This window comes from Sus scrofa, chromosome 8, assembly GCF_054392235.1.
Source record: "Sus scrofa isolate SSC_HxYL_T2T_F1_AM1 chromosome 8, Sscrofa_HxYL_maternal_Yorkshire_Landrace_v2.0, whole genome shotgun sequence".
Taxonomy (NCBI): domain Eukaryota; kingdom Metazoa; phylum Chordata; class Mammalia; order Artiodactyla; family Suidae; genus Sus; species Sus scrofa.
In genome coordinates this window covers 45116079-45139860 of record NC_139390.1, presented here as the reverse complement: position 1 = coordinate 45139860, position 23782 = coordinate 45116079, and the positions used below count along the sequence as shown (strand labels likewise).

The following is a 23782-nucleotide window of genomic DNA, read 5'->3' as shown; positions in this document are numbered from 1 at the left end:
TGATAGGAGCCACAGCAATGACAACACCTGAACTGTGGTACAGGTCACAGACAAAGCTCAGATCCCACCTAATCCTTAACCTGCTGAGCCACCAGGGAACTCTGGTTTAGAACCATTTAAAATAATGATGTCTAATGAAAATAAAAGACAGGGGTTCCCGTCATGGCTCAGTGGTTAACGAATCCGACTAGGAACCATGAGGTTTTGGGTTCGATCCCTGGCCTCCTCGCTCAGTGGGTTAAGGATCTGGCGTTACCATGAGCTGTGGTGTACATTGCAGACGCGGCTGGGATCCTGAGTTGCTGTGGCTCTGGCGTAGGCCAGTGGCTACAGCTCCGTTTAGACCCCTAGCCTGGGAACCTCCATATGCTGTGGAAGCGGCCCAAGAAATGGCAAAAAGACAAAGGAAAGGAAAGGAAAGGAAAGGAAAGGAAAGGAAAGGAAAGGAAAGAAAAGAAAAGAAAAGAAAAGAAGTCATTAAAGCAAATCACAAATATTGGTCCTATATGTAATCTTAAATGTTCCAGTAGCCACAGTAAAAAAGGAAAAGTAAACAGGTGAAATTAATGTTAATCACATATTTTATACAACTCAATATTTCCAAAATATCACCACTTTTACATGTAATCAATATAAAATACACAGGAGCCGGGAGTTCCCATCATGGCTCAGTGGTCACGAACCTGACTAGCATCCATGAGGACACAGGTTTGATACCTGGCCTCACTCAGTGGGTTAAGGATCCAGCATTGCCATGAACTGTGGTACAAGTCACAGACAAAGCTCGGATCCCACGTTGCTGTTGCTGTAGTGTAAGGCCAGCAGCTCTAGCTCTAGCCTGGGAACTTACATATGCTGAGGGTGCGGCCCTAAAAAGACCAAAAAAAAAAAAAAAATACACAGGAGCCACTTTGCATTCTTGATGAAACCCGATGTGTTTTACATGAAGGCCACCTTGTTTCAGATGTTGTGCAGTCACGTGGAGACCATCCTACTGGGCAGCGCAGCCCTAGAACCCAGAAAATTACACCTTGGTACTCTGCCATCACAAACTCGGCAGACGATCACAATGAGTAAAGGGTAAAAAAAAAACCAAAAACTCAATCTGCATAGTTGTTTTCTGATATAGGTGTGGTCATTGAAAGAGAAAGTTAAAATTAAGAGAGAAAAATTGCAATTGAAACTTAAGTGAACAGGTGACAGGAGTCAACAGAAGCATTAAAAATGGAAAAGTATTCAGACACCCAAATCCCAAAATACCTGTAAATCTCAAACTTTAATCCATTTAACACAATTCATTTAAATACAGCCTATTAAAGGTTAATTTAAATATCTCCTGGCAACTACTTCATTTGGAAATGGCAGCTTTTTTGGACACCAGTAGTTTGGTAAATCCATGGCAGGCACTGCAAACCAGTTTCCATCCTGATTTAATGCTGTTTTAAGTTTATAAGAAAAATGTCACTATGTAAACAACAGACATTTTGATTAAACACCAAAGTTCTTATTTTGGCTGTTAAATCAATAATGCAGCTGGATTGAAAGTAGTTTACATTCCCTCCAAACTGGGCTCCAGTTCAGCTAGTATTGTACTGACATCATTTTCCAGCAAGATCTGGCTGCTTTCAGTGGCCAGTTTAGAAATATCCTTTACAAGCAACACATAATGTTCAATGTTAACACTTTTGAAGAAGAAGGTTTCACAAATGCCTGTGCTTAAAATAGGACAGTGGATCCAGAAATAGTCTCCCATCTAATGTGTCATTTACTAGTTAAAATTTTATACATATATATATAATAAGACAAAGGCCTTCGGCTACATTATTTATCTCTGACTTTATCTGAGACTGACTGGAAGATTTCCTATTTTCCTTCCCAGACTAGATTAACTAATACGTAACTTGGAGCAATGATGCTCATATTTGTTTTGGTGGCAGGTGCTTTCTTCACAAGGAGCTTCAGGTAGAACATCGTAGCTACTGATATACTATTTAATTACTCTATACAAACTCAGAATAACTTACATATAGAAAATAAACTTACATATAGAAAATAAATCATATACATAAAACTACCAGAGTTCCCACTGTGGCTACATAGGATCAGCAGCGTCTTGGGAGCACTGGGATGCAGGTTCAATGCCTGACTGGCACAATGAGTTAAATATCCGGCATTGCCCCAGCTGTGGCTTAGGTCACAACTGCCTCTCGGATCTGATTCCTGGATGGGGACTCCATATGCCTTGGGGCAGCCAAAACAAAAAACGAAAAAACCTACAACTACCAGCACTAAGAACCATTTTTTTAAAAAGGCAGCTGAGGGAATTCCCGTCATGGCTCAGGGATTAACGAACCTAACTAGCATCCGTGAGGACTCGGGTTCCATCCCTGGCCTCGCTCAGTGGGTTAAGGATCCAGCGTTGCCGTGAGCTGTGGTGTAGGTCGAAGACGTGGCTCAGATTCAGTGTTGCTGTGGTGTAGGCCTGCGGCTACAACTTCAATTGGACCCCTAGCCTAGGAACCTCCATATGCCTCAGGTGTGGCCCTAAAAAGACAAAAAGACAAAGAGACAAAAAAAAAAAAGAAAAGAAAAAAAAAGCTGTTGAACCTATCTAGTCTCTTGGAAAAGACCATGATGAGTACAAGAAAAAAAATGTATATGCATACATATACTTATGTATACTTATGTACACTTATGTACTTATGTACTTATGTATGAAATTGCACAACACTGTAAATCAACAATACTTTAATAAAATTTTTTTAAATAAAATAAAATAGAAATAGAGCCACAGGCCTAGAAAACAAACTTATGGTTACCAAGGTGAGGGGAAGGAAGGATAAATTAGCAATCTTCTTTCTGTAGTATCAGAAATACAGATATATTCCTAAGGGAATAACTGCTGCCTTGATGTTTAGTTGTTACCAGTGTATGTATGAAACACAAGAAGATAATACAATTAAAGTTATCAGTATTTTGCTTTGCAAAAATAAAAAAATTAATTAAAAATAAATTTAAAAATTTTTAAAAGGTAGTTGAATAGATCACAACAGGCCATGTTGAGTTTTTGAGAGAACATTAGTTTACAATTGCCATACTCAGCATCAGTAACCAGAAATTAAAGAAAATATATGAAAGAAAAATGCTAAAATGTATTCAAGATCATCCAATAACTATTATTTTGTGTGAATTAGGAAAAAAAATGTCACTACAATTCCATTTCAGCAGCTAGACGCTCATCCTATGTTTGAGAATCAAAAACTCAAAAGTTTTAGCTACAGGATCGCAAATTGCTTACCTGTAGAAATTCTCTGACATTCGATCCCAGGACGCGCAGGATTGTGTCATAACCAGATTCTTGACAAAAGACAAAAAACATCTTCCCAAACATTTGGAGGATTTCTCCAGCATTGAGATCTATTTTATTGATTTGAGGGAAAATGACAGAAATAAAATATATTAGAGGTAGAAAATTGTTAGTGGGAAGGATGAAAATAAGTGCAAAATAAACCAATGTTAATAGCCTCAATTTCTGTGCAGAGTGAACACACATCAGAGGAAAAAACATCTAGCCAGGAAAATACAATGAGATCTGAGAACAAAGCATGACGTGTTAACAGTATTAAGTTTGTACTTAAGCAAGGCTATTAGTTTCTTGGATTCTGTGACTAACTTTTGAGCTCTTCTAAACATATATTTGAGGTAAAACTTATCTGTTCTGAAAAATAAGAAAGATCTTGAAAATCATCAAGAAGGCACATGATATTTTGGTACAAAATGATTTTTATTTATATAAATATGCATATTTAATTACTTGGTTGCATATAGTATGTACCCTAAGATCCTACTTTTTTCTTAAGGTTTCACAAAATTAAAAAAAAGTTCTGTAATGTTAATTTTAATCAGCATCTTGTCCAATGTAGATATGCAACAATTTATTTATTCAATGCCTACTTGCTCAAATGTATGCTTTTCAGATTTTTAGTAATATAAATAACTCTGAAATGAAAACACATAAATCCCAATGTAAATGAATCTAATCATTTCTTTAAGGAAATTTTCTAAAGTATTTGAACATTTTTTAAAAGATTTTGACTGATTATGCAAAATTATTCTCCAAAAAAGCTATCTTATTTTACCATTAGATTTTAAATATGTATGATTTCCCCTTTAACTCTACCCCTTTTTTTTTCCTTTCAGGGCCATACCTGCAGTATATGGACGTTCCCAGGCCAGGGGTTGAATTGGAGCTGTAACCGCCAGCCTACCCAGATCCTAGCTGCATCTGTGACCTTCACCACAGCTTTTGGCAATGCTGGATCCTTAACTCACTGAGTGAGATCGAACCAATGTTGTTATGGATACTAGCTGGGTTCTTAACTCAGTGAGCCACAACGGGAACTCCCATAGCTCTACCCTTGACTACACTAGATATTTAATTTTTTAATTGACAAATTTCTTTAAAAATTATTTCATATTTGTGTCAATTTTGATTACTAATAAGGCTGGGCATTTTTCTTATTAGTAATTTATCGTATTTTCTGGTAATTCTTGTATTCTGCAAAAGGTAGTATTTGCTTTTCTAGCTATCTTTGATAAAGCTAAAAAGCTTCTATTTGATCCAAACTACCCTAGCTACAAATTAAATACTATGAGAATAAGAGATATTACTTTGAGAATTACTTTATTCCCAGGAAGTTTTTTTTTTTTTTTTTTTTTTTTTTGGCAGGGAGGGGGAACTTTGCTTTCTTTGCATGAGTTTTGTCTAATATATATCTGTGTTTCTTGTTTCTTTTACCAAAACTAACAAATCTTATGATTACAAAATCGATTTTGAGGAGTTCCCTTCGTGGCTCAGAGGTAAGAAACCCGACTAGTATCCAATGAGGATTGGGTTTGATCCCTGGCCTTGATCAGTGAGTTAAAAAGCCAGCATTGCTGTGAGCTGTGGAGTCAGTTGCAGACATGGCTAGGACCCTGCATTGCTGTGGCCAGCAGCTATAGCTCCAATTCGACTCTAGCCTGGGAACTTCCATATGACGCACTTGTGGCTCTAGGAAAGAAAAAAAAAAAAAAAAAAGAAAGGAGATTTGGAGATAATATTTTCTGCATTCTGGAAATTGTAATTAATGCACTGTTGACACTGCAAAATTATTATTACATTGTGAACTTACTAAATTAATTATCAATATTTTTTCCTTCCTTGGCACATGGCTTTTTGTAGGGAGGGGCAAAGAACTCTTCTATTCTCTGGAGAGTTTGTAAAAAGAACAAGAAGACTCAGTGTAGCCTGACCCTAACATTACGTGTGACTGTCCCTCCCCACCAGGGTTGTTCAGTGCACAACCTGCACAACTACACAATGTGACCTTGACATCTATGTGTAGCTTATGCAAAGAAGGAAAATCACATTCAACTTACTGAGGACTTTGCTTGCAGCAGCAACCAAATCATAAGTTTTAGAATCATCATATATTATTCGGACAAGAAACTGTCCTTCTTCATCTAACTGTGCCTCTTTTCTAGAAAACAAAAACAAGACAGATGGGGGAGAAGTTAAAATAAAAGAAGAGGTACTATAGCTATAATGATCATATAAAAAAATCTTATATCTGAAACAGAATTTGCTTGTGTCAAATGTGTTTCAATCAATGACATGTACCTAAAAGTTGAGTGATTAAGATCTTATTTCACTTCCCCCTTCCAAAATTAAAAAAAAATGATATATTTAAGTATATTTTAGCAAGCCTAACATTTCTATAATGTACTAATGCCCAGTACAATACCTGGTATTAAATATAATCAAGAAATAACTTTTGGTTAAAAAGCAAATATTTGTTGAGTCCCTTTATGAATTAGGCACTGTTCCAGGCACTATGGATATGGCCTTTAGGAAGATAAAATACCAACCTCTTGCAACAAATGTATTCTAGGAGGGCAGACAGAAGAGGCATAAAACTAAGTTTAGATAAATAGATGGACAGATAGATAGATAGATCCTCCATAGGTAGTTTGAAAAAAAGTAAAAGTGGGGGGGTGTTGGGAAACTCAAGTACAACAGCCAGAGGCATCACTAAGAATCTGGCAACTGAGTCAAGTCTGAAGCAGCTGTGCAGACAGAGCCCTAAGCAGCCTGGGGAGGTGTGTTCCTGGCCAACGGATGAGCCTGTGCAAAGCGCTGGCAGAAACAGCTTAGAATGTTGGAGGAAGAGCAGAGGCGACATGACTGGAAGAGAGGCCGGGCAGAGTAGCCGTAAGAGGACGGATAGGAGGTAACCTTGGATCCGGATGACTCTGGTGTTTACTTGTAAGAGATGGAGGGTCCTGGAGGTTGTAACAGGGGCAGTGAGTTGAGCCAATATCCATTAGCAGACAAGTCCTGCGGCTGTGCTGAGAATGGACAAAATCCATATAGGACAAAGGGAGGACAGGGAGGATGGATAGTTCTTACAAATACCCTGTGTTCTTCAAGGCAGACTATTTATTTGCCTGCAGTTATGCATAACAGTGCATGGGAGTGGAGGCACATGGGGCTTGGGGGGCGGGGAGAGGTAGTGGTTAAGGAACATGATTTTGGCAGGCATGGAGATCTGAATTTCAGAGTCCAGGATTTCCTAGCTAAATGAACTTGGACAAAGCATATAAAACATTTGAGCACTAAAACCTCTCTCTTCTAAAATGGGAGCAATAATATAACCCACCTTCCACAGCTGTAGAAAGATAAAGAGTGCAAAAATATGTTCTAAGCTGTTGAAACATTATATGTATTACTGACACTGTAGCACTTCCCATGTCCATATACTTTTTAAAAAAATCAAAGAGCTATGTATAAGCTGTGAAACACTCCTTTTGGCTGAATGTACACAGCTGTTCAATGAAAGGAATAAACCTTCAAAACTTTGATTTTTTTTTTTAAATACCAAAAGTCAGTGAACTATCCCCAAATTATGAAGATAGAATTAAAAACCCTGGATAAATGACTTTGAATAAATGCTACTGTGTATCTTACAATTCTAACATCTAATTGTATAAAAATATAAAGTATAGGAAATGAAAAACTAAAAAAAAATCATCTGCTATTCTGAAATAGCCACGGCTGATATTATATTCAAGTTCCTTACACTTGAACATACTTGTATACATAACACGCACCAGATCATACTGCTTTAAAACCTCCTTTTTGACTTACTATTTGATGGACATCTTTTAATGTCAGTAAATATATTTCTATACTTTGACTACATAAAATTGCATTGGTTAGGAGTATTGAAGTTTTAGTAGATATTAAATTGCTTTTATTTTTTTCGCAAGTCCAAACAGAATGTTGAGGTGAGTATCTTTCTAACTAATCTTTATATTTCTCTATAAAAACAGAACAAATTCCTAGAAATAGAATTGCTGATTTTCAGGATATGGAGAGCCTAAATTTTCTCATTTTGCCACTAGCATTTCTTTATCAAATAGCACTGGTCTACAGATTGGAATTTTGAAGTCTCTGATTTATGGCATTCTAATAAAATATAAACAAGCATTAATTAAATAGATAATAAAGTACAAATTAACTCATGCTCTCACTGTACCCTGTTCTTCCAACTAGGATAAGTCAAATGACACAGATTTTGCAATAAACTCAGTTTTTCAGAAATAGTCACCAATCCACAGGATCCATCAAACAGAATGCAAAGTTCTTCTGCATAAAATAGCGAAATGGCCATTTCCCTAGAAATCCCCTAACCATGAGTCAATGCTTTCCCTCTTTTCTTTCTCTTGCTTTCAGAAAATAAGTGTCTTTATCTTTTAAGCTTTACTTCCTGAAATGAACAGCCCAACACTCTCCCTGGAGGAAGGCTGAAATATAAATTAGTAGTACATGAAAGGAAATGATCATCTTCTCTTAAAAATTTCACACTGAATTCCAATGAATTATTCAAAATACTTAAAATTCCTTATTTATATTTGTCTTAGAAATATTTGGGAACTTTGAGTCACCATTTAATCCCCCACCCCACCCCCAGGGGAGGAGTTTTGCGGCAAATAATTAAATACCTATTATGCTCCAAGCAATTTTTTGAGCTTTTAATATATCAATGAAGATAACAGATAAAGATCTCTGCTCTCACAGAACTTACATTTTAGCTGGTAGAAATGAAAAAAAGCATATAATATTATGTTTATCTATGACAGTGTTTACTTTATATATGCAAATTTAATAATTTATTACAAGGTGAATGATGCTACCAAAGAAAGGAGCTCATGATAAAGGAAAGAGAAGGGGGCATGGGAGGAGGTGGCAGGAAACAAGGGTAAATGCAATGACCTTGAGAGGCTTCCTGAAGAAGTTCCACCTGAGCAAAGACTCTAGGAGGCCAAATTTATGTCTGAGATCTAATCTCTCTGGACCACTTCACCTTTTTATGTAACCCATTCTTCAGATTGTTCCCTTTCCAGGGTAAAAGGTAACTAGAGATACTACAAACACTTTATTGATAGCTGGGCAGGAGAATTTACAATGCAAAGGCAGAAATATCCAAAAAATGAATTTCCAACAATATGGTCATTGAAGGCAGTATACATTTTGAGTTAATACAGCTTTCCTGATGTCTCTCAATTCTCAACACTGCTTTTCTTTTAACGTCAAGATTTGTTCAGACTCAACACTGTCAAATCAAGACCGTCCAGGAGCTAGGACCTGGGACCCTTTGCTACAATGCTTGTTGCTGAACGAATGTCTCCTCCAGCAACAAAATACAAAGAAACTATAAAAGACTGAAAATAACTGCAGGTATGAGCAGTTGGGGCAAATTATGGGCAAGAAGATACAATAAAACCTAAAAACCCAACCGTCACTTTTGAAGAGCCAAGAGCAAAAGCAAGGTACTAGGCACGGCCCTTGCACACACCACCACCAATGGGTGGGCATACCACCTAAGCTACCCCTCTGGCCAGATCCCTGGACCCACCCCTACTCTCACGCCATGTAAGGAACAAGCTCACCTCCCTCTGCACCCCCAGCCCCACATCCACCCCAGCCAGTGAGTAAGGAGAGGAACCTGTTTGTTTTCACTATCCCCTGCTGCAGCAGGGTCCCCAGGAAAGCCTTGCTTCTTTCCCGTCTGGCATCTTATCGATTTCCATTGATTAAGAAGGCCAAGAGCCCAGGATGGTAACAGAATGTTTTGACCTCCAGAGACTATGTATGTGATAATAACAATCTCTCAGATATACCTGTTCTTAGAAGCTCAAAAGGCCTCCCCTCTGACATTACATGCTTTCCTCTTTCCTTAGTTTTAAAATGTTCTTTCACCAGCTACCTGAAATTATAGAGGGTGAACAACAAATGTAAGAAAAGCTGGGAAGTAAACTAATACTCAGATTACATAAACAACATATGTAATGCAGGTACTATTACCTAATAATTCTCCATCCCTCACTTTCTCATCCCATAACTTTCAAGTTTCTTTTTCTTAAAGACAAAGGATGAATCATTATATCGATATAACATTTCTAACAGTATTTTATTTTTTTTTAATTTATTATTTTATTGAAGTGTAATTGACTTACAGTGTTGTGTTAGACCCACAGACCTAGAAAACAAACTTATGCTTACTAAACAGGGATGGAGGAAGAATAAATTAGGAGCTTGGGCTGAACAGATACACACTATTATATATAAAATAGATAACCAACAATGACCTATTGTATGGCACAGGGAATTAAACTCAATATTTTATAATAACCTACAGGGAAAAGAATCTGAAAATTAATATATATATATATATGTGTATATATATCTGTGTGTATATATATGTATATATACACCTATGTGTGTGTATATATGTATATATGTGTATATATATAAAACTGAATTTTTCAATGCATTTGATTTATTTTCTTTTTTGTTTTTAATTGGTTTATTAACTAAGATGTTATTACCGAATAATTTTTGAAGGTTCTCTACTGACTTTGTTTTTTTTAATTTTCAATTATAGTTGATTTACAATGTTCTGGCAACTACTGCTGTACAACAAAATGATCCAGTTATACACACATATATATATACATTCTTTTTCTCATAATATCTTCCATCATGTTCCATCACAAGTGACTGGATATATTTCCCTGTGCTATACAGCAGGACCTCATTGCTTATCCACTCCAAATGCAATAGTTTGCATCTACGAACCCCAAACTCCCAGTCCCTCCCACTCCTTCCCCCTGCCCCTTGGCAACCACAAGTCTATTCTCTATGTCCATGAGTTTGTTTCTGTTTTGTTGATAGGTTCATTTGTGCCATATTTTAGATTCCACATATAAGTGATAACATATGGTATTTGTCTTTATCTTTCCGATGTACTTCACTTAGTGTGAAAATCTGGTTGTATCCATGTTCCTGCAAATGGCATTATTTCATTCTTTTTATGGCTGAATAGTATTCCATTGTGTGTATGTACCACATCTTCTTAATCCATTCATCTGTCGATGGACATTTCAGTTGTTTCTTGGTTATTGAGAATAGTGATACAGTGAATATAGGAGTTATGTATCCTTTTGAATTGTAGTTTTGTCCAGATATATGCCTAAGAGTGGGATTGCTGGATCATACGATAGATCTATATTTAGTTTTCTGAAGAACCTCCATAGTGTTTTCCATAGTGGTTATACCAACTTGTACTCCCCCACCAATGGTGTAGGAGGGTTCCCTTTTCTCCACACCCTCTCCAGCATTTGTTATTTGTAGCCTTATTAATGACAGCCGTTCTGACTTGTGTGAGGTGGTACCTCATTGCAGTTTTGATTTGCATTTTTCTAATAATTAGTGATGTGGAGCATTTTTTTCATGTGCCTGCTGCCCATTCATATGTCTTCTTTGGAGAAATGTCTACTTAGGCCTTCTGCCCATTTTTCAACTGGGTTTTTTTGTTGTTGTTGTTGTTAAGTTGTATGAATTGTTTGTATATTTTGGAGATTAAGCCCTCATCAGTTGCAATGTTTACATGTCTTTTTGCTTTTGTTTGTGGTTTCCTTCACTGTGAAAAAGCTTATAAGTTTGGATTAGGTCTCATTTGTTTATTTTTGTTTTTATTTCTATTGCCTTGGGAGACTGTCCTAAGAAAATATTTACATGGTTGACATCAGAGAATGTTTTGAGGTATCTTATGTTTAGGTCTTTAAGCAATTTTGAGTTTTAAATTGGCCTAAGTGAGGTTGGACAAGGTAAAGAGGCACATTCTTTGACTACCAAGTAAACCCAGATGTAAAGGTACTGACTTGGTTTCATTCTCATCATATGTCAGAGGTCCCTGGTGGTCTAGTGGCTGGGATTCAGTGCTTTCCCGTCACAATTCAGTCTTTTCTTGCAGAGTGTGGAAAAGAAGCAACCAGGCTAACTCCAAGTACAGTTGCCCCAGTTCTCTCACAGGAAGAACCGAGTAACAGCAGCATTCACCTGGAGCCATGTTGGCCAAGAACCAGTCTAGGGAAGGGCTTACAACAGTGCTTTCCATACTCAATGCCCCAAATGCCTAACTGGCAATAGTCAAAACTTGAAGAAGACAGAGGAGCAGGCACCAGGGGAGGACAAGGAAATCGCAGTGGAATAAGAGGGGGGAGGGTTCCATTCAGCATAAAAATACTTAATTTGCTAAGTATTAATTAAGTTGCTCTTAATGTGTTGATTAGCTGATAGAGTTTATTACTTCACAGCCAAAAACAAACAATTTCTATCTCCTCTAAGAATTTTAAAAATAAAGTCCTAACTTTGACCTGGAGACAAAACAACAAATATATTTGTAGCCATAATTAGTGCTTAAAATTTCACTATGAATATATAATGTTTTCCTCAGTAGCAATTCATTTCCTACTTACTTTCAGAGATGTCTATTTGTTGGAATTTAAACTGATCATTTATTTACACTGATTACCTGCCTGCAAAAGGGTTAGTAGGTATTGTTATTAAGGTGGAGTTTTGTGGGTTTTGTTTTGGTTTTTTTAATCACCAGTGCAGGTGCCTGGAATGCACCAGTGCAGGTGCATGTTTTGAAAGAAATGAATTAATTAATTAAATATATTTCCTCCACGCAGTTCCAACTCCCTACCAAAAATCAAATAATCAGACATTACTGGCAAAGTCCATAGTTTGTTTTCTTTTTTTTTTTTTTTGAATTTTTTCATTAAAGTATAGTTGATTTACAGTATTCTGTCAAATTCTGCTGTACAGCAAAGTGACCCAATCATACATATGTGTACATTCTTTTTCTCATATTATCTTCCATCAAGTTTTATCACAAGTGATTGGATATAGTTCCCTGTGCTATACAACAGGAACTCATTGCTTATTCATTCTAAATGTCTGTTTTCAAACTTAGGAATTATTAACTTTTTTTTTCTTTTGTCTTCTTAGGGCCACACTAGCGGCATATTGGAGGTTCCCAGGCTAGGGGTCTAATCAGAGCTGTCGCTGCCAGCCTACACCAGAGCCACAGCAAAACCAGATCCGAGCCAATCTGCGACCTACATCACAGCTCACAGCAATGCTGGATCCTTAACCCACTGATCGAGGCCAGGGATTGAACCTACAATCTCATGGTTCCTAGTCGGATTTGTTCCCACTGCACCATGAGGGGAACTTCGCTAATTATTTTTTAAACAGGAAAAAAGTTGTCAGAAATATCCATTCAGTATTTCTCATAACTGCATACTTAAGACAATATCCCCCTTAACTACAAAATATGACTTACAGAATCTGAATTCCTATTCTGACAATGAATTCCAGTTACTACACGCCCTTTAAGTAATTTTAGTCTATTTACAAAGAATACTGGCTTCTAGGTAAAGAAACTTCCCAGGGAGGTATGAAAATGGGTGTTCTAAGATCAGAAAGCCTGAATAGAGGCATCGTGAAAATGACATCTCAGATTACGGTCTGGCCTCAGGCAGAAAAGATCATCATACATCAAACAATCAACCTGACCAGTGACTGCTCCCAGGGGTGCTGATCCTGTAAAAACCATGACCATAGCTCATGCTATATTAAAAGACGGTATGTAGATGTCATCTTGATGATAAATCCTAGGATGGTCCATTCAGTGAGATGTAAGGACATCGCAAAGGCTGGGTTGTGTCCAACCATTATTTAAATTAAAACCTCCCAGAGTTCCTACTGTGGCACTGTAGGTTAAGACTCCAACTGCAGCAGCTGAGGTCACTGTGGAGGTGTGGGTTCAAGCCCTGGCCCACTGCAGTGGATTAAAGGATCAGTATTGCTACAGCTGTGGTATAGGCTTGCAGCTGTGGCTCAGATTCAGTCCCTGGCTCAGGAACTTCCATATGACAATTCCAATAATGAATTCCCTCAATCCTGTGTAGACTTCATCTTTGACTTACCTGGCGAGCACACTGGCTCACAGCATTTCTAAAACAGGCCTTGAGGCTGGGGTGCTGAGAGCAAGGGGGACACATGGACTGAAAGGTACTGAAAGGTACCATGTTTGAGTATGGACCCCAAAGAATCTCAATAGAGGAACAATTTAATATTTCATGACTCAACAATTAGTGGCAAACAGATCAGAATACAAAATACCAACCAAAGGAACAGCAACAAAAAGAACAATAAATACATCAGAATGTTCACCCTTTACCTGGAGTAGAAACCTCTAATCCCAGTATCCATTTAGAAAAAAAGGTGCTCCATTTTGCTAGACATTGAGACATTGAGATTCTGTTTCCTCGAATTTTTTCTCTTTAATGAACAAAGAGGCAAAACAGCAAATAGAAAAGCCTCAAGTCATCCCAGCAGGTGTCAACCTCTGAGCCAGCCAGTTCTATAGATTTCTTTAAGTGTATTTTCCTTTTGATGTCTGCACAATATCGACTCTGAACTATCACTTCCCAACACACTGAAGAGAAACATTTGCTAAAGTTTCTCATTCTGGAGAGAAGTGAGAATCGAAAGGACACTTTGTTGTGAAGAGGACCAATGTCTAGTCAACAGTCAATGCTTGCTGAAAGCAGGTCTGGGATGAAGGAAGGAGGATACACGGGTTTTCTGATTTCTCCTCTGGAGCTTGTTTCAATGTACAAAGCTCCTTCTCTGACACTAATTAAGTAATAAGTGTCTACGGTTTTTTTTTTAATTCTCAAAGATGACCAAATGCAAGGAAAACAAAGATCCAGCTTGATGGAAGTATGAAGCATGATGAAGTATCACTTCAGACCATCGAAGAAAAGCCCTGAGATAAGGCCGTGAGCTGGCTTCTCATGTGGGTGCCCAGCTGCTCATCACACAGCCCAGGTCATGGGTTAGCCCTGTGCTTGAAGCCCCCTGGAGGGTAAAGTGAAGGCCTTGTCCCTGGACATCTAGTTCCACCAGCACAGGTGGCTTCAAAGGTTAGAGAGTCTGTCAACTAACTCTGCCTCCCTCTCTTTCAGGCTAACTGTCAAGTCTTTCTATGGAAAAAGGTTCCTGATCTAGTTTACCTATTTTAAAAAATCTATGTATTCATTTGTTTATTTGTACTGAGCAAGTTTCTGGGTATGAAAATTAATATGGTTTCATTTTTGTACGTATAATACATTAGCTCCTTAAGATTAGCTTCTCTCTTAAAAGGAGAAGTAAACTTGGCATCAGAAGAGCACAGTTGGATGTGAAAAAGAATATATATATGAAGTTATATAAATGGTTTATATATATACACACACACATATATAACTAAATCACTGTCATACACGTGAAACTAACACAACATTGTAAATCAACTATACTTCGATTAAAAAAATACATAGAAAAAAAGAGCAGAGTTGGAGTTCTGCCTCTTCAATTGCCTGATATAATTCCTTAGGATATCATTTAAACTGTTGAGGACCCAACTTTTCATTAAAGGAAAAAGCACTGAGTTCACTTATATGTGGAAACCCAAATGGACAAACTCAGAGAAAGAGAGCACAGTGGTGGTTACTACGGGTTGGGAGGTGGGGGAAACAGGAAGATGTTGCTCAAAGGGTACCGATAACCACTTATAAGAGTCACAAGTTCTGTGGTCTAATCAATGGCATGGTGATTATAGCTAATACTGCATCACATATGTAAATGTTGCTGAGAGAGTAGGTCTTCAATGTTCTCGACACCCACACACACATACACACAAATTAGGTAACTGAAGGGATGGAGGTGGGAGCTAATTATATCATGGAAATCATTTTGCAATTTACAAATGTATCTAACACATCGTACATTCTAACATACACAATGTTATGTGCCAATTATATCTCAATAAAGATGGAAAAAATTGTGCTAGAAAGGCCTTTCCTATTTCAAATGGATGTTGTGGCATTCATGAAAAATTAGAGAGGCAAGAACCTGGGAAATTTTAAATAGCTTTTATAACAAAAATTACTGCTAATATTTTAAAACCTATTTGAACAAGAACACAGCAAGGTGTAGAAATTTAATTCCATAGCCTCATGAACATGGAAATCTGATAAAACAGCAAAATCTTGTACATTATTTGGTTTTAAATTGTTTTGATAAAATGAATATTAAGAGCATATGGAAGCAATCTAAGTGTCAAGTGACAGAGGAATGGATAAGGAAGATGTGATACATATATATGATAGAATATAACTCAGCCATCAAAAGAATGAAATAATGCTCTTTGTAGCTACACGGATGGACCTGAAAGGTATTATGCTAAGTGAAATAAGTCAGGCGGAGAAAGGCAAATACTGTATGTTATCACTTATACATGGAATCTAAAAAATAAAGCAAACTAATGAATATTTTTTAAAACAGTCTATGCTGCATTTTCAAATAACAAAGAGGGATTAGTGGAGGGGAGACTAGAAGAACACAATGTAAGATTGATTCCAAAGTAGAACTTGAGCAGAAAAACAGCATCATAAGAGTAAGTCTGCCCATACCCTGTAGAACATAGAGGATTGGGGCAAGTCAGCCACAGAGAACCTGGTGGGGGTTGTCAGGGTGAAAAGGAACATGCTCAGAGACTGGGCAGAAGAAGAGAAGGAGCACCTAGGGGGCAATTTAAATTCAAAGCACTGGTACTCACTGCACAGGATGGAGAGAGGAGAAGGGACAGTGAAATGACTCCGAGTTACTGCTTATCCTGGAGCAATGAGGACACACGTACAAGGGTGAAGTATATAGATTCAGTGAATTACTGTTACTATCAGGAGCCCTTAGCTGGGAGCTGGGGAAGGGAAAAGCTGAGAAACTCTAGGTCTAGAGTAAAATTAGTAACATTTACCATCGATTTTAAGCAGTTATTTTCCAAGACCTATGGTAAGCACTTTACAGACATCCTTCAACATATTACAACCCTGCAAAGTAGTTATTTTTTCCTTGCAGAGTTGAGTCTCAGAAAGTTTAGGCAACTTGGAAAGTCATTTAACTAGCTTACAGCCAAGCATTTGCTTATATGAACCATAACAATTAATTCCTGATTAGCAAATTCAACTAGAAGCATTAATTTCAAAAGAAGATGAGAATATACCATCCAACATTTCCAACATTTCCATGTTGAGTTATAGACAGAAAAACCAACATGTAGTAAGATTAGAAGTAGCCCAATAGCTCTAAACTTTGTCTGAAAGCAAGGATATCATACACTTTTCTCAGTATCCAACCATTAGACTATGCTCATTAAAATAAGTTTAATTATATAGTGAAAGAAAGTTTGAGTCAATAAATAAAAAAGTATCCCAACTTGCTATTTGGTAATTCACATAAAAGCATACCAAATATACAGGCACTCTTTTTTTTTTTTTTTCTTTTTGCCTTTTCTAGGGCTGCTCCCGTGGCATATGAAGGTTCCCAGGCTAGAGGTCTAATCAGAACTGTAGTCGCTGGCCTGCACCAGAGCCACAGCAATGCAGGATCCAAGCTGTGTCTGCAACCTATACCACAGCTCACGGCAACGCCAGATCCTTAACCCACTGAGTGAGACCAGGGATTGAACCCGCAACCTCATGGTTCCTACTCGGATTCTTTAACCACTGAGCCACGACAGGAACTCCTACATGCACTCTTTACACAGGAAAGATTCCTGACAACCTTGTAGAGGAACTTATTACAATATTTATCAACTATCAGTGTCATTACTTCATTTTCAAATCTTGTGCCAAGATTTTGATGCACATATTTGTCTCAATTCTTTCAGTAAAGCAAAACATTGTGTGGCACTTTAGCATCTTAAATCTATTTTTAATTTGTTCCCTGGCCTGCTTAACTCCAGACAAAAAAAAATTAGTTTTCAGGAAAGTGTTTTCTGTTTGTTTTTAATAGGCAGTTTTTATTATAGTTTTTATTATAGTTGATTTACTGTGTTGTGTCAATTTATGCTGTACAGAAAAGTGACCCAGTTATACATATATATACATTATTTTTCCCATACTATCTTCCATCATATTCTATCTGAAGAGTTTGGATATAGTTCCCTGTACTGTGCAGCAGGACCTCCTTGCTCATCCCTTCTAAATGTAATAGTTTGCATCTACCAACCCCCAACTCCTTGTTCATCCTACTCTCTCCCCTCTCCCACTTGGCAACCATAAGTCTGAACTTTTAATAGAGTTTTAATAATTTTAGATTTTTTTCAGTTTTTATATCCACCTTTATGTTCTAGTAAAGTCAGGAAATCTAAAATTGAACTCAGTTATTTGATGTAATGTTGGTTTACCTAGGGCTGATGAGAGGATAACAGAGATGATTAAATCAAATATTTGGTGCTTTTCTAATGTATATCCTATTTCATTTTTTTTTTCTGAAATGATGATTGACATTCTCATCAAGCAGGAACCATGACTTGTAGAAAGGGCCATCTGAAAACTAAAAAGAAATTAATGATACAAGATTTAAAGTAAAGCCAAAGACATCTCTTTGGCTTTTTTATATGTATTTATGGCCTAGATCAAAGCAGCAAACTACAAACTCTGGGTCAAATCCCAGTTACCACCTGTTTTTGCTGTTTGGGAACCTAATAATGGTTTTTACATTTTTAAATTGTTACATTTTTAAGGTTATACAGGTATATGTATTATCCTCAACACTGAGTCTGGGCTTGCAGCACCTATAATATTTACTATCTGGCCTTTCAAAGGAATGTTTGCTGACCCTCAGCCTTGACAATTCTTTTTCTTAAAAAGAGGAATTTGAAGCTCATGTGAAATGGTTATATTGTTGGTAAGAGTGGAAGTGGAAGTGGAGTTTACAGTGAAACATTTTTGGCTCTTACGCACTTAAAATTTTCTTTCTGGAATCTGTTACTTCAGATTTTATTTGTCATTAAATGTTTGGCATCCTTTCTCAAGAAGGACAGATGGCCATTTTCTCCTAAACCAAAAAAGTATTACAGGAAAAAAGTATTACAGGAAATTTTATAAACATCAATTTAGATAGTTTCTCACAGAGTAAAAAGGAAGATAGAGTTTGGGTATTTAGTGAGACAATTTTTTTGTTCATATATTCAGTTTTCATAAAAAGGGAAAACTGAAAGTATCCTGGACCAGTGACTGCACTGATCCACTCTGGAGAAGATGGTGACATTGGAGGGGCACAGAATCTCCCAAGGAGCATTTTAAAGTTAAACCCCTCTGACTTCTCCTCTCCTGCCCCCAAGCAGTGAGATCTCTGCTGTGCTAAGCAAATACCCCTCCAGGGAGCACGTGATGATCCCTCAGGGGTCCTGACAATGAGTTGTTCTAGCACCCTCAATGCAGAAAGCTGAGCAAGGTTCTATAAACTATATCCAAGGCAAGATGGGCTCCACCAAAAGGGATCTTAGACAAAAAAGAATCAAGAGTAACACCTGGATTGCAAATGCTAGTATAACTAGCCACATTTCTCTTGCAGGGGCACATAATCTCTGCGGTCATTTTTTAGGTAAAATATCCAAATGATTTGCTTCATTTTATCAGAAAAAGATTTTGTATGATTTAAATTATTAGTGCTTAAATAGATTAAGAATACTGCTTGATGTTACTTAAAAATCAATTCATGAGTTAGAAGATATGATGTCCAATTAAAAATTAATATACTTTTTAAGTAGAATGCAACAATATTCTTAGTGTGATTTGGTGAAGTTCTCACATTTGTGGAATTTGTAAATGTCTGGATATTTTAACTTTCCATGTGGGAAATATGGCCAATATAAACAAATCACTTGATAATTTAATTTTAATTTCCAACACATTTCTCTATGAAGTATACCTTTTCATCTCTGTATCTGACAATGATCTACACTGATAATGGGTAAGACACATGTTCCAAATCCAGTTAACCTACATAAGAGTGTTGAAACATAACAACGATCTTTTATTGTGCTTTCAAAATTCTAAACATATTCATTGTCAACACGCAGCCACCAGGAAATTTGGGAATTTCTCACAGTTGAGAAAAATATCGCCAGGGATAATACATGATGTTTTCATAAATTCACAAAGAAAGGAGCTTAAAAATAGTCCTATACGTAGGTTATACTCTTTAAAGTCTTTCTCTTGATGTCTGCCTTCTCTATAACTCTGTCTACCAAGCAAGGTAAAAATTAGGAAGCTATTTATAAAGTAGATAGAAAGAAATGCCAGAGTAAGCTTTAAGTGCCTGGATTCTCATTTGATTGAACCTCATAATTGCCAAATCTCCACTTCTCTCTATGATATGTAGATGTGCTCTGTGGGTAACATAAATGGCTTATGGAACATGAAACAATACTCAGAGATACAGACCCAAGGGAAGGAAAAGTTGCATTCTACTGCTTAATATTTAATCCTAGTCATTGCCATGGAAACAGATATGTATAAGAAATCACTGCCAAGTAACTTCACAAAAAAGCCTATTAGAATTGATTGCTACTAATTGTAATACATTTAGGAAAGAACGGCACGGAAGCATCACCTACTGGATATAACAAAATGAAATCAGTGAGTACAGGAAATAAGACTAAATAACGACAATGTGGTCTCTGCCCACTCGGGTAACCATGCTCTCCACCTCTGTTTGAATGTGGCAGTTATATTATTGTCCCAATATGCAAATCCATACAGTAGAGGATTTTGGTGTGGATACTTGGCTGTGGTCATTTGCACACGTTAAATGCAAATTTCACCAGAGGGAGAGAAGTAAAAAGGGACACTGTTCGACTGAAACGCTCAGTGCCTCCACAGAGATGAGGACCCACCATTGCCACAGGTTTAAACTCTCAAGTGGCTGCGGTATTTGCTTTGACATTCAGAGTACTGGGCTCACATGTCTGGACTGAAACTAGGATGCCCTCCTACAACTGACAGCCTTTACCACAGTAGAAACTGAAAAAAAAAAAAAAAGTGGGTTGGGCGGGGTCATTTTAGATAAATAAATGCACTCGATTCACAGAGGCTCAATAAACAGTCTCAAAAGTGAGTTTCAGCATATAGAAAAAGGCTTCACTATTGCATATGTCCGCAAGGTGTGTTAACTGCAAGCTAGCCGGTCTTTCCATCCTTTCGAAGGTCTCTGGGAGCCTAAGAGTCGCGGAGGCCTTTGTGGTCCCGGAGGTCCCTCTCGGCGTGGGAGCCGCCCGGCCTGCTGAGCCTGGGAGCCGCCGGGGCGCAGGCAGCTAGTTCCCACGCTCAGGCCGGGTCGAGAGGCCGCGATGACCCCAGGGGCCCCTTCCCCGGCTCTCTGCCCCGCAGCCCCGCCCCGCCACCCCCCCTCTCCGGGTCCGGCTCCGGAGCGTGGGAGCGCAGCTGCAACCGAGAGAGCGGGGGAGGCAGTGCTGAGGATGCGCGCCGCGACCCCGCCAAGAAAAGGAGAACGCAGGAAAAGCAAGGGAACCCCACACGCTCCGCCAGCGCGGGTGTGAGCATGAGGAGCTGGTCACTTACTTAATGTCTTCCCACACCTCCGGGCCATAATTGCGGATTACCAGCAGCTCCAGCGCGTGATTCACGAATCCGTACTGCGGGGACAAGGAAAGACGAGTGTCAGGGACCAAACCATGGGTGGGAATGGAGCTTGGGGGCTAGGCGGCCTTATCTGCTGCCCCAACGCTGGTTGGACCTTGTACCTCGCCCCCTGCTTCCACCATATTTGGGGGTCCTTGGTGCTTAAGACCCGCCGCACAGGGGTGCAACCCACGCCCCACTCAGGGTCGGATCCTTTCCGTCATCGCCGCCCCACCCCCAAGCCACCTCCTAACCCGCTCACCTGTCACCATGCAGAGACATCCAGTAGAGACTGGCTGAGGGGACGCGAGTCCGACGCCTCCTCGGCCGGCCGCCAACTCTCAGCTCCCCCACCAGCCGGGCGGGCCTGAGCCGGGGGCCCCGGCGCCTCGGCTGTACTCCCTTCCAGAGCTAGGTGCAGCGAAGCGCGATGTGGACCCCCGGAAGCAAAGGCACGAGCGCCCCCTCCGCGACCCCCGACGTTCCCACCTCCCCGCTCTAGGTGCAAGCTGTAGGCTGCCCCCGCAGCAGGCAGTGCGCTCGCCTGGCCCCCGAGCGCGTCTCCGGGAGGTCGGCCGGGGTCCCTTGGGCAGCCAGGCCCGGGCGGATGGGAGACAGCCTGACCGGCTGAGAGCACTCACCATGGTGTCTGCTCACCGGCTTGGCGGAGAAACCCGGGCGGCGGCTTCTGGAGCGACCGGGCAGGAGCCCGAGGCGCCGCGTCGAGCTGGAACCGGCGCCCGGCCTGGCCCGGCCTGATTGCCACCTCCTCGCAGCAACCAAGAGTCGAGCCGCCGGGCTGGCCACCGCCTCCCAGCTTCCAACCAATCGGCAGCCGAGGAGGGAATTCGGATGCTCTGGGTGCAGCCGCGCTCCAGTGCCCTCCCGCCCCGGCCCTGGTGACAGGGCTTTCATTTGAGGCCACCACAGTGACTGCAGAGAAGCCACAGCCTTGCTCCTGGCATAAATTCTGGGGCAGGGAGAATGCAGCTGTTGTCCCAACAAATGTATTCTTATCCAAAGGTCTGCCCTCAGGGGTAGCAAAAACTAAGGAAGTGCATGCGCGCGCGCGCGTGTGTGTGTGTCTGTGTGTCTGTGTGTCTGTGTGTGCCTTGCAATACACAAGCCTTAAAAGGAATACACCCTCGTGGGCAGCACCCTCATGTTGCATATTGGAGATAAACACTTCCTTTGTGGCTTGGTCCCTCCACAGTTTATGGCATTCTGAAAGCTAATAATACTGTGCATAACATATTTCACCTTTAGTCAATGAGACTAGTTTGGTGTGCCAGCTAAAATACTTTGGAGGAAGGTCATGTCAAAACCAGCTCTGTCCATGACTTAAACTGCCCCGCCAGAACCATGGACCTTCTGGGCTTGATTCTGGTGTGACACCTGAGCCGAATGCACAGCCAGGAACTACACTCCAGGAAGTCTTCAACTGTCTGTAATTTGGCTTCTGTTACTGTTTCTCAGAGCGAACTGCTGAACTGGAAACGGCCAGTACAAAATGAGCAGACTTTTAATTTAATCTCTGGGTCTCCATTCTACCAAGCACTTAGTTTAGTTAATGCCCTGAGCCCCATCACAGGGAGAAGATGATAGAGCAGAAACTGTTGATTAAAACTCTATGCGGTACATGGACACTGTTGACTATTATTAGGCCAAAAATGAGGAAAGAAAGACAAGCCTGGTTTCTAGGTCTCAGTGGAGCTGAGAAGTCAGGAAGGTATTCTATGATGCAAATAGAGAAAATGTCAAACCAGTAAAACTACCAGCTTCTGTACCAGAGACCATAGTTGATATGGTTGACAAAGAAATATTATAGACATAGTTGATACAGAAATATTATATAGCAAACAAATGACAACAAATAACCTATCAAAATACGACCTTCTATTACCAATGGTGGAATGTTTAAATAAATTAGAGGCTTTCATACAACACTTTATATAATCATTAAAATATTAAACAGTTATTTAATATTAACTATTAGTTTTAACTATTAAAATAGGCCATTACACTATACAGCCATGAAAAAAAAGCTGGCTATATAATCATACAGAAAGATACATTGTTAAAAAAAAAACAGGTGACAGATTGTGCAATCACCTTCAATTTTTTGGTATATGAAATGGTTGTGTAGAGTAAGGTGCTACTTGAATAATAAGAGCACATGCATTGCTATAAATGTAACCTCCTGAGGAGATGCATAGTGAAGTTTTGAGATGCCTATTGAACCGGTGGTTGGAGGAACCAAGACTTTTGTTTTTTGTATCATGACCTGTACATTTTTATTTTCTTTCTATGTAGATGTAATGTTTTTTTAACTTGTTAAAAAGACTGTTAATCATATCTCCACCGATCTTCCTTTGAACAATAATAGAGCCATGCTGCACCTGCACTAAGTAAAAGGGTGCAGGGGGCAGACATTGCTCTGTTGAGATGGAAAATGAGGAAAGTCTGCCAGGAAAAAGACGAAGATGAGAAAAATGAAGGATAACCATCCCCACCAATGTTTTTCTCTCTGAAGTTCAAACTTCTGCCCTCACTGACATTTTTCTCCAACACCTAATTGCATTTGTCAGTATATTTTACTGTTTTGTTTTCTAATGATTTTATAGTCACCTGAATCTAAAGGAAATCATCACTGAAACTTTGATGTCCCATGGATTCTATAAGAGAGAATGCTGTTTAGGGAGAGAAGAGTGCCTGCCAGCCATGTGGGGCCCAAGAGGGCGTGACTTTGTTTCTGCAAGCACCCTACCCACTGCTGACAAAGGAGCAGAGCAATCAGGTCACAAATAGATTATCCTGTATTCTCAGAAACAAATCTATTATCACCCTCTCC

The 23782-nt window shown here is 39.2% G+C and overlaps 1 protein-coding gene across 14 annotated transcripts in view; it reads right to left on the bottom strand.

Annotated features, from left to right (window-relative positions):
• GUCY1B1 (guanylate cyclase 1 soluble subunit beta 1) overlaps nt 1–21695 on the bottom strand; it is a 60323-nt gene extending 38628 nt beyond the window's left edge. For 3 of the 14 annotated variants that reach the window (XR_014811960.1, XM_084971064.1, XM_084971065.1), the window contains exons 1-5: nt 21573–21695; nt 20872–20945; nt 9226–9311; nt 5422–5522; nt 3299–3417 (exon numbers count right to left, since the gene is read on the bottom strand). Coding sequence is in view for 6 of the 14 variants with exons in the window: in XM_084971064.1 (XP_084827190.1) it covers nt 3299–3391 (93 nt within the window). In the remaining 8 variants the exon portion in view is untranslated. 14 annotated transcript variants of the gene reach the window in all.
• Between the last annotated feature and the right edge of the window lie 2087 nt (nt 21696–23782).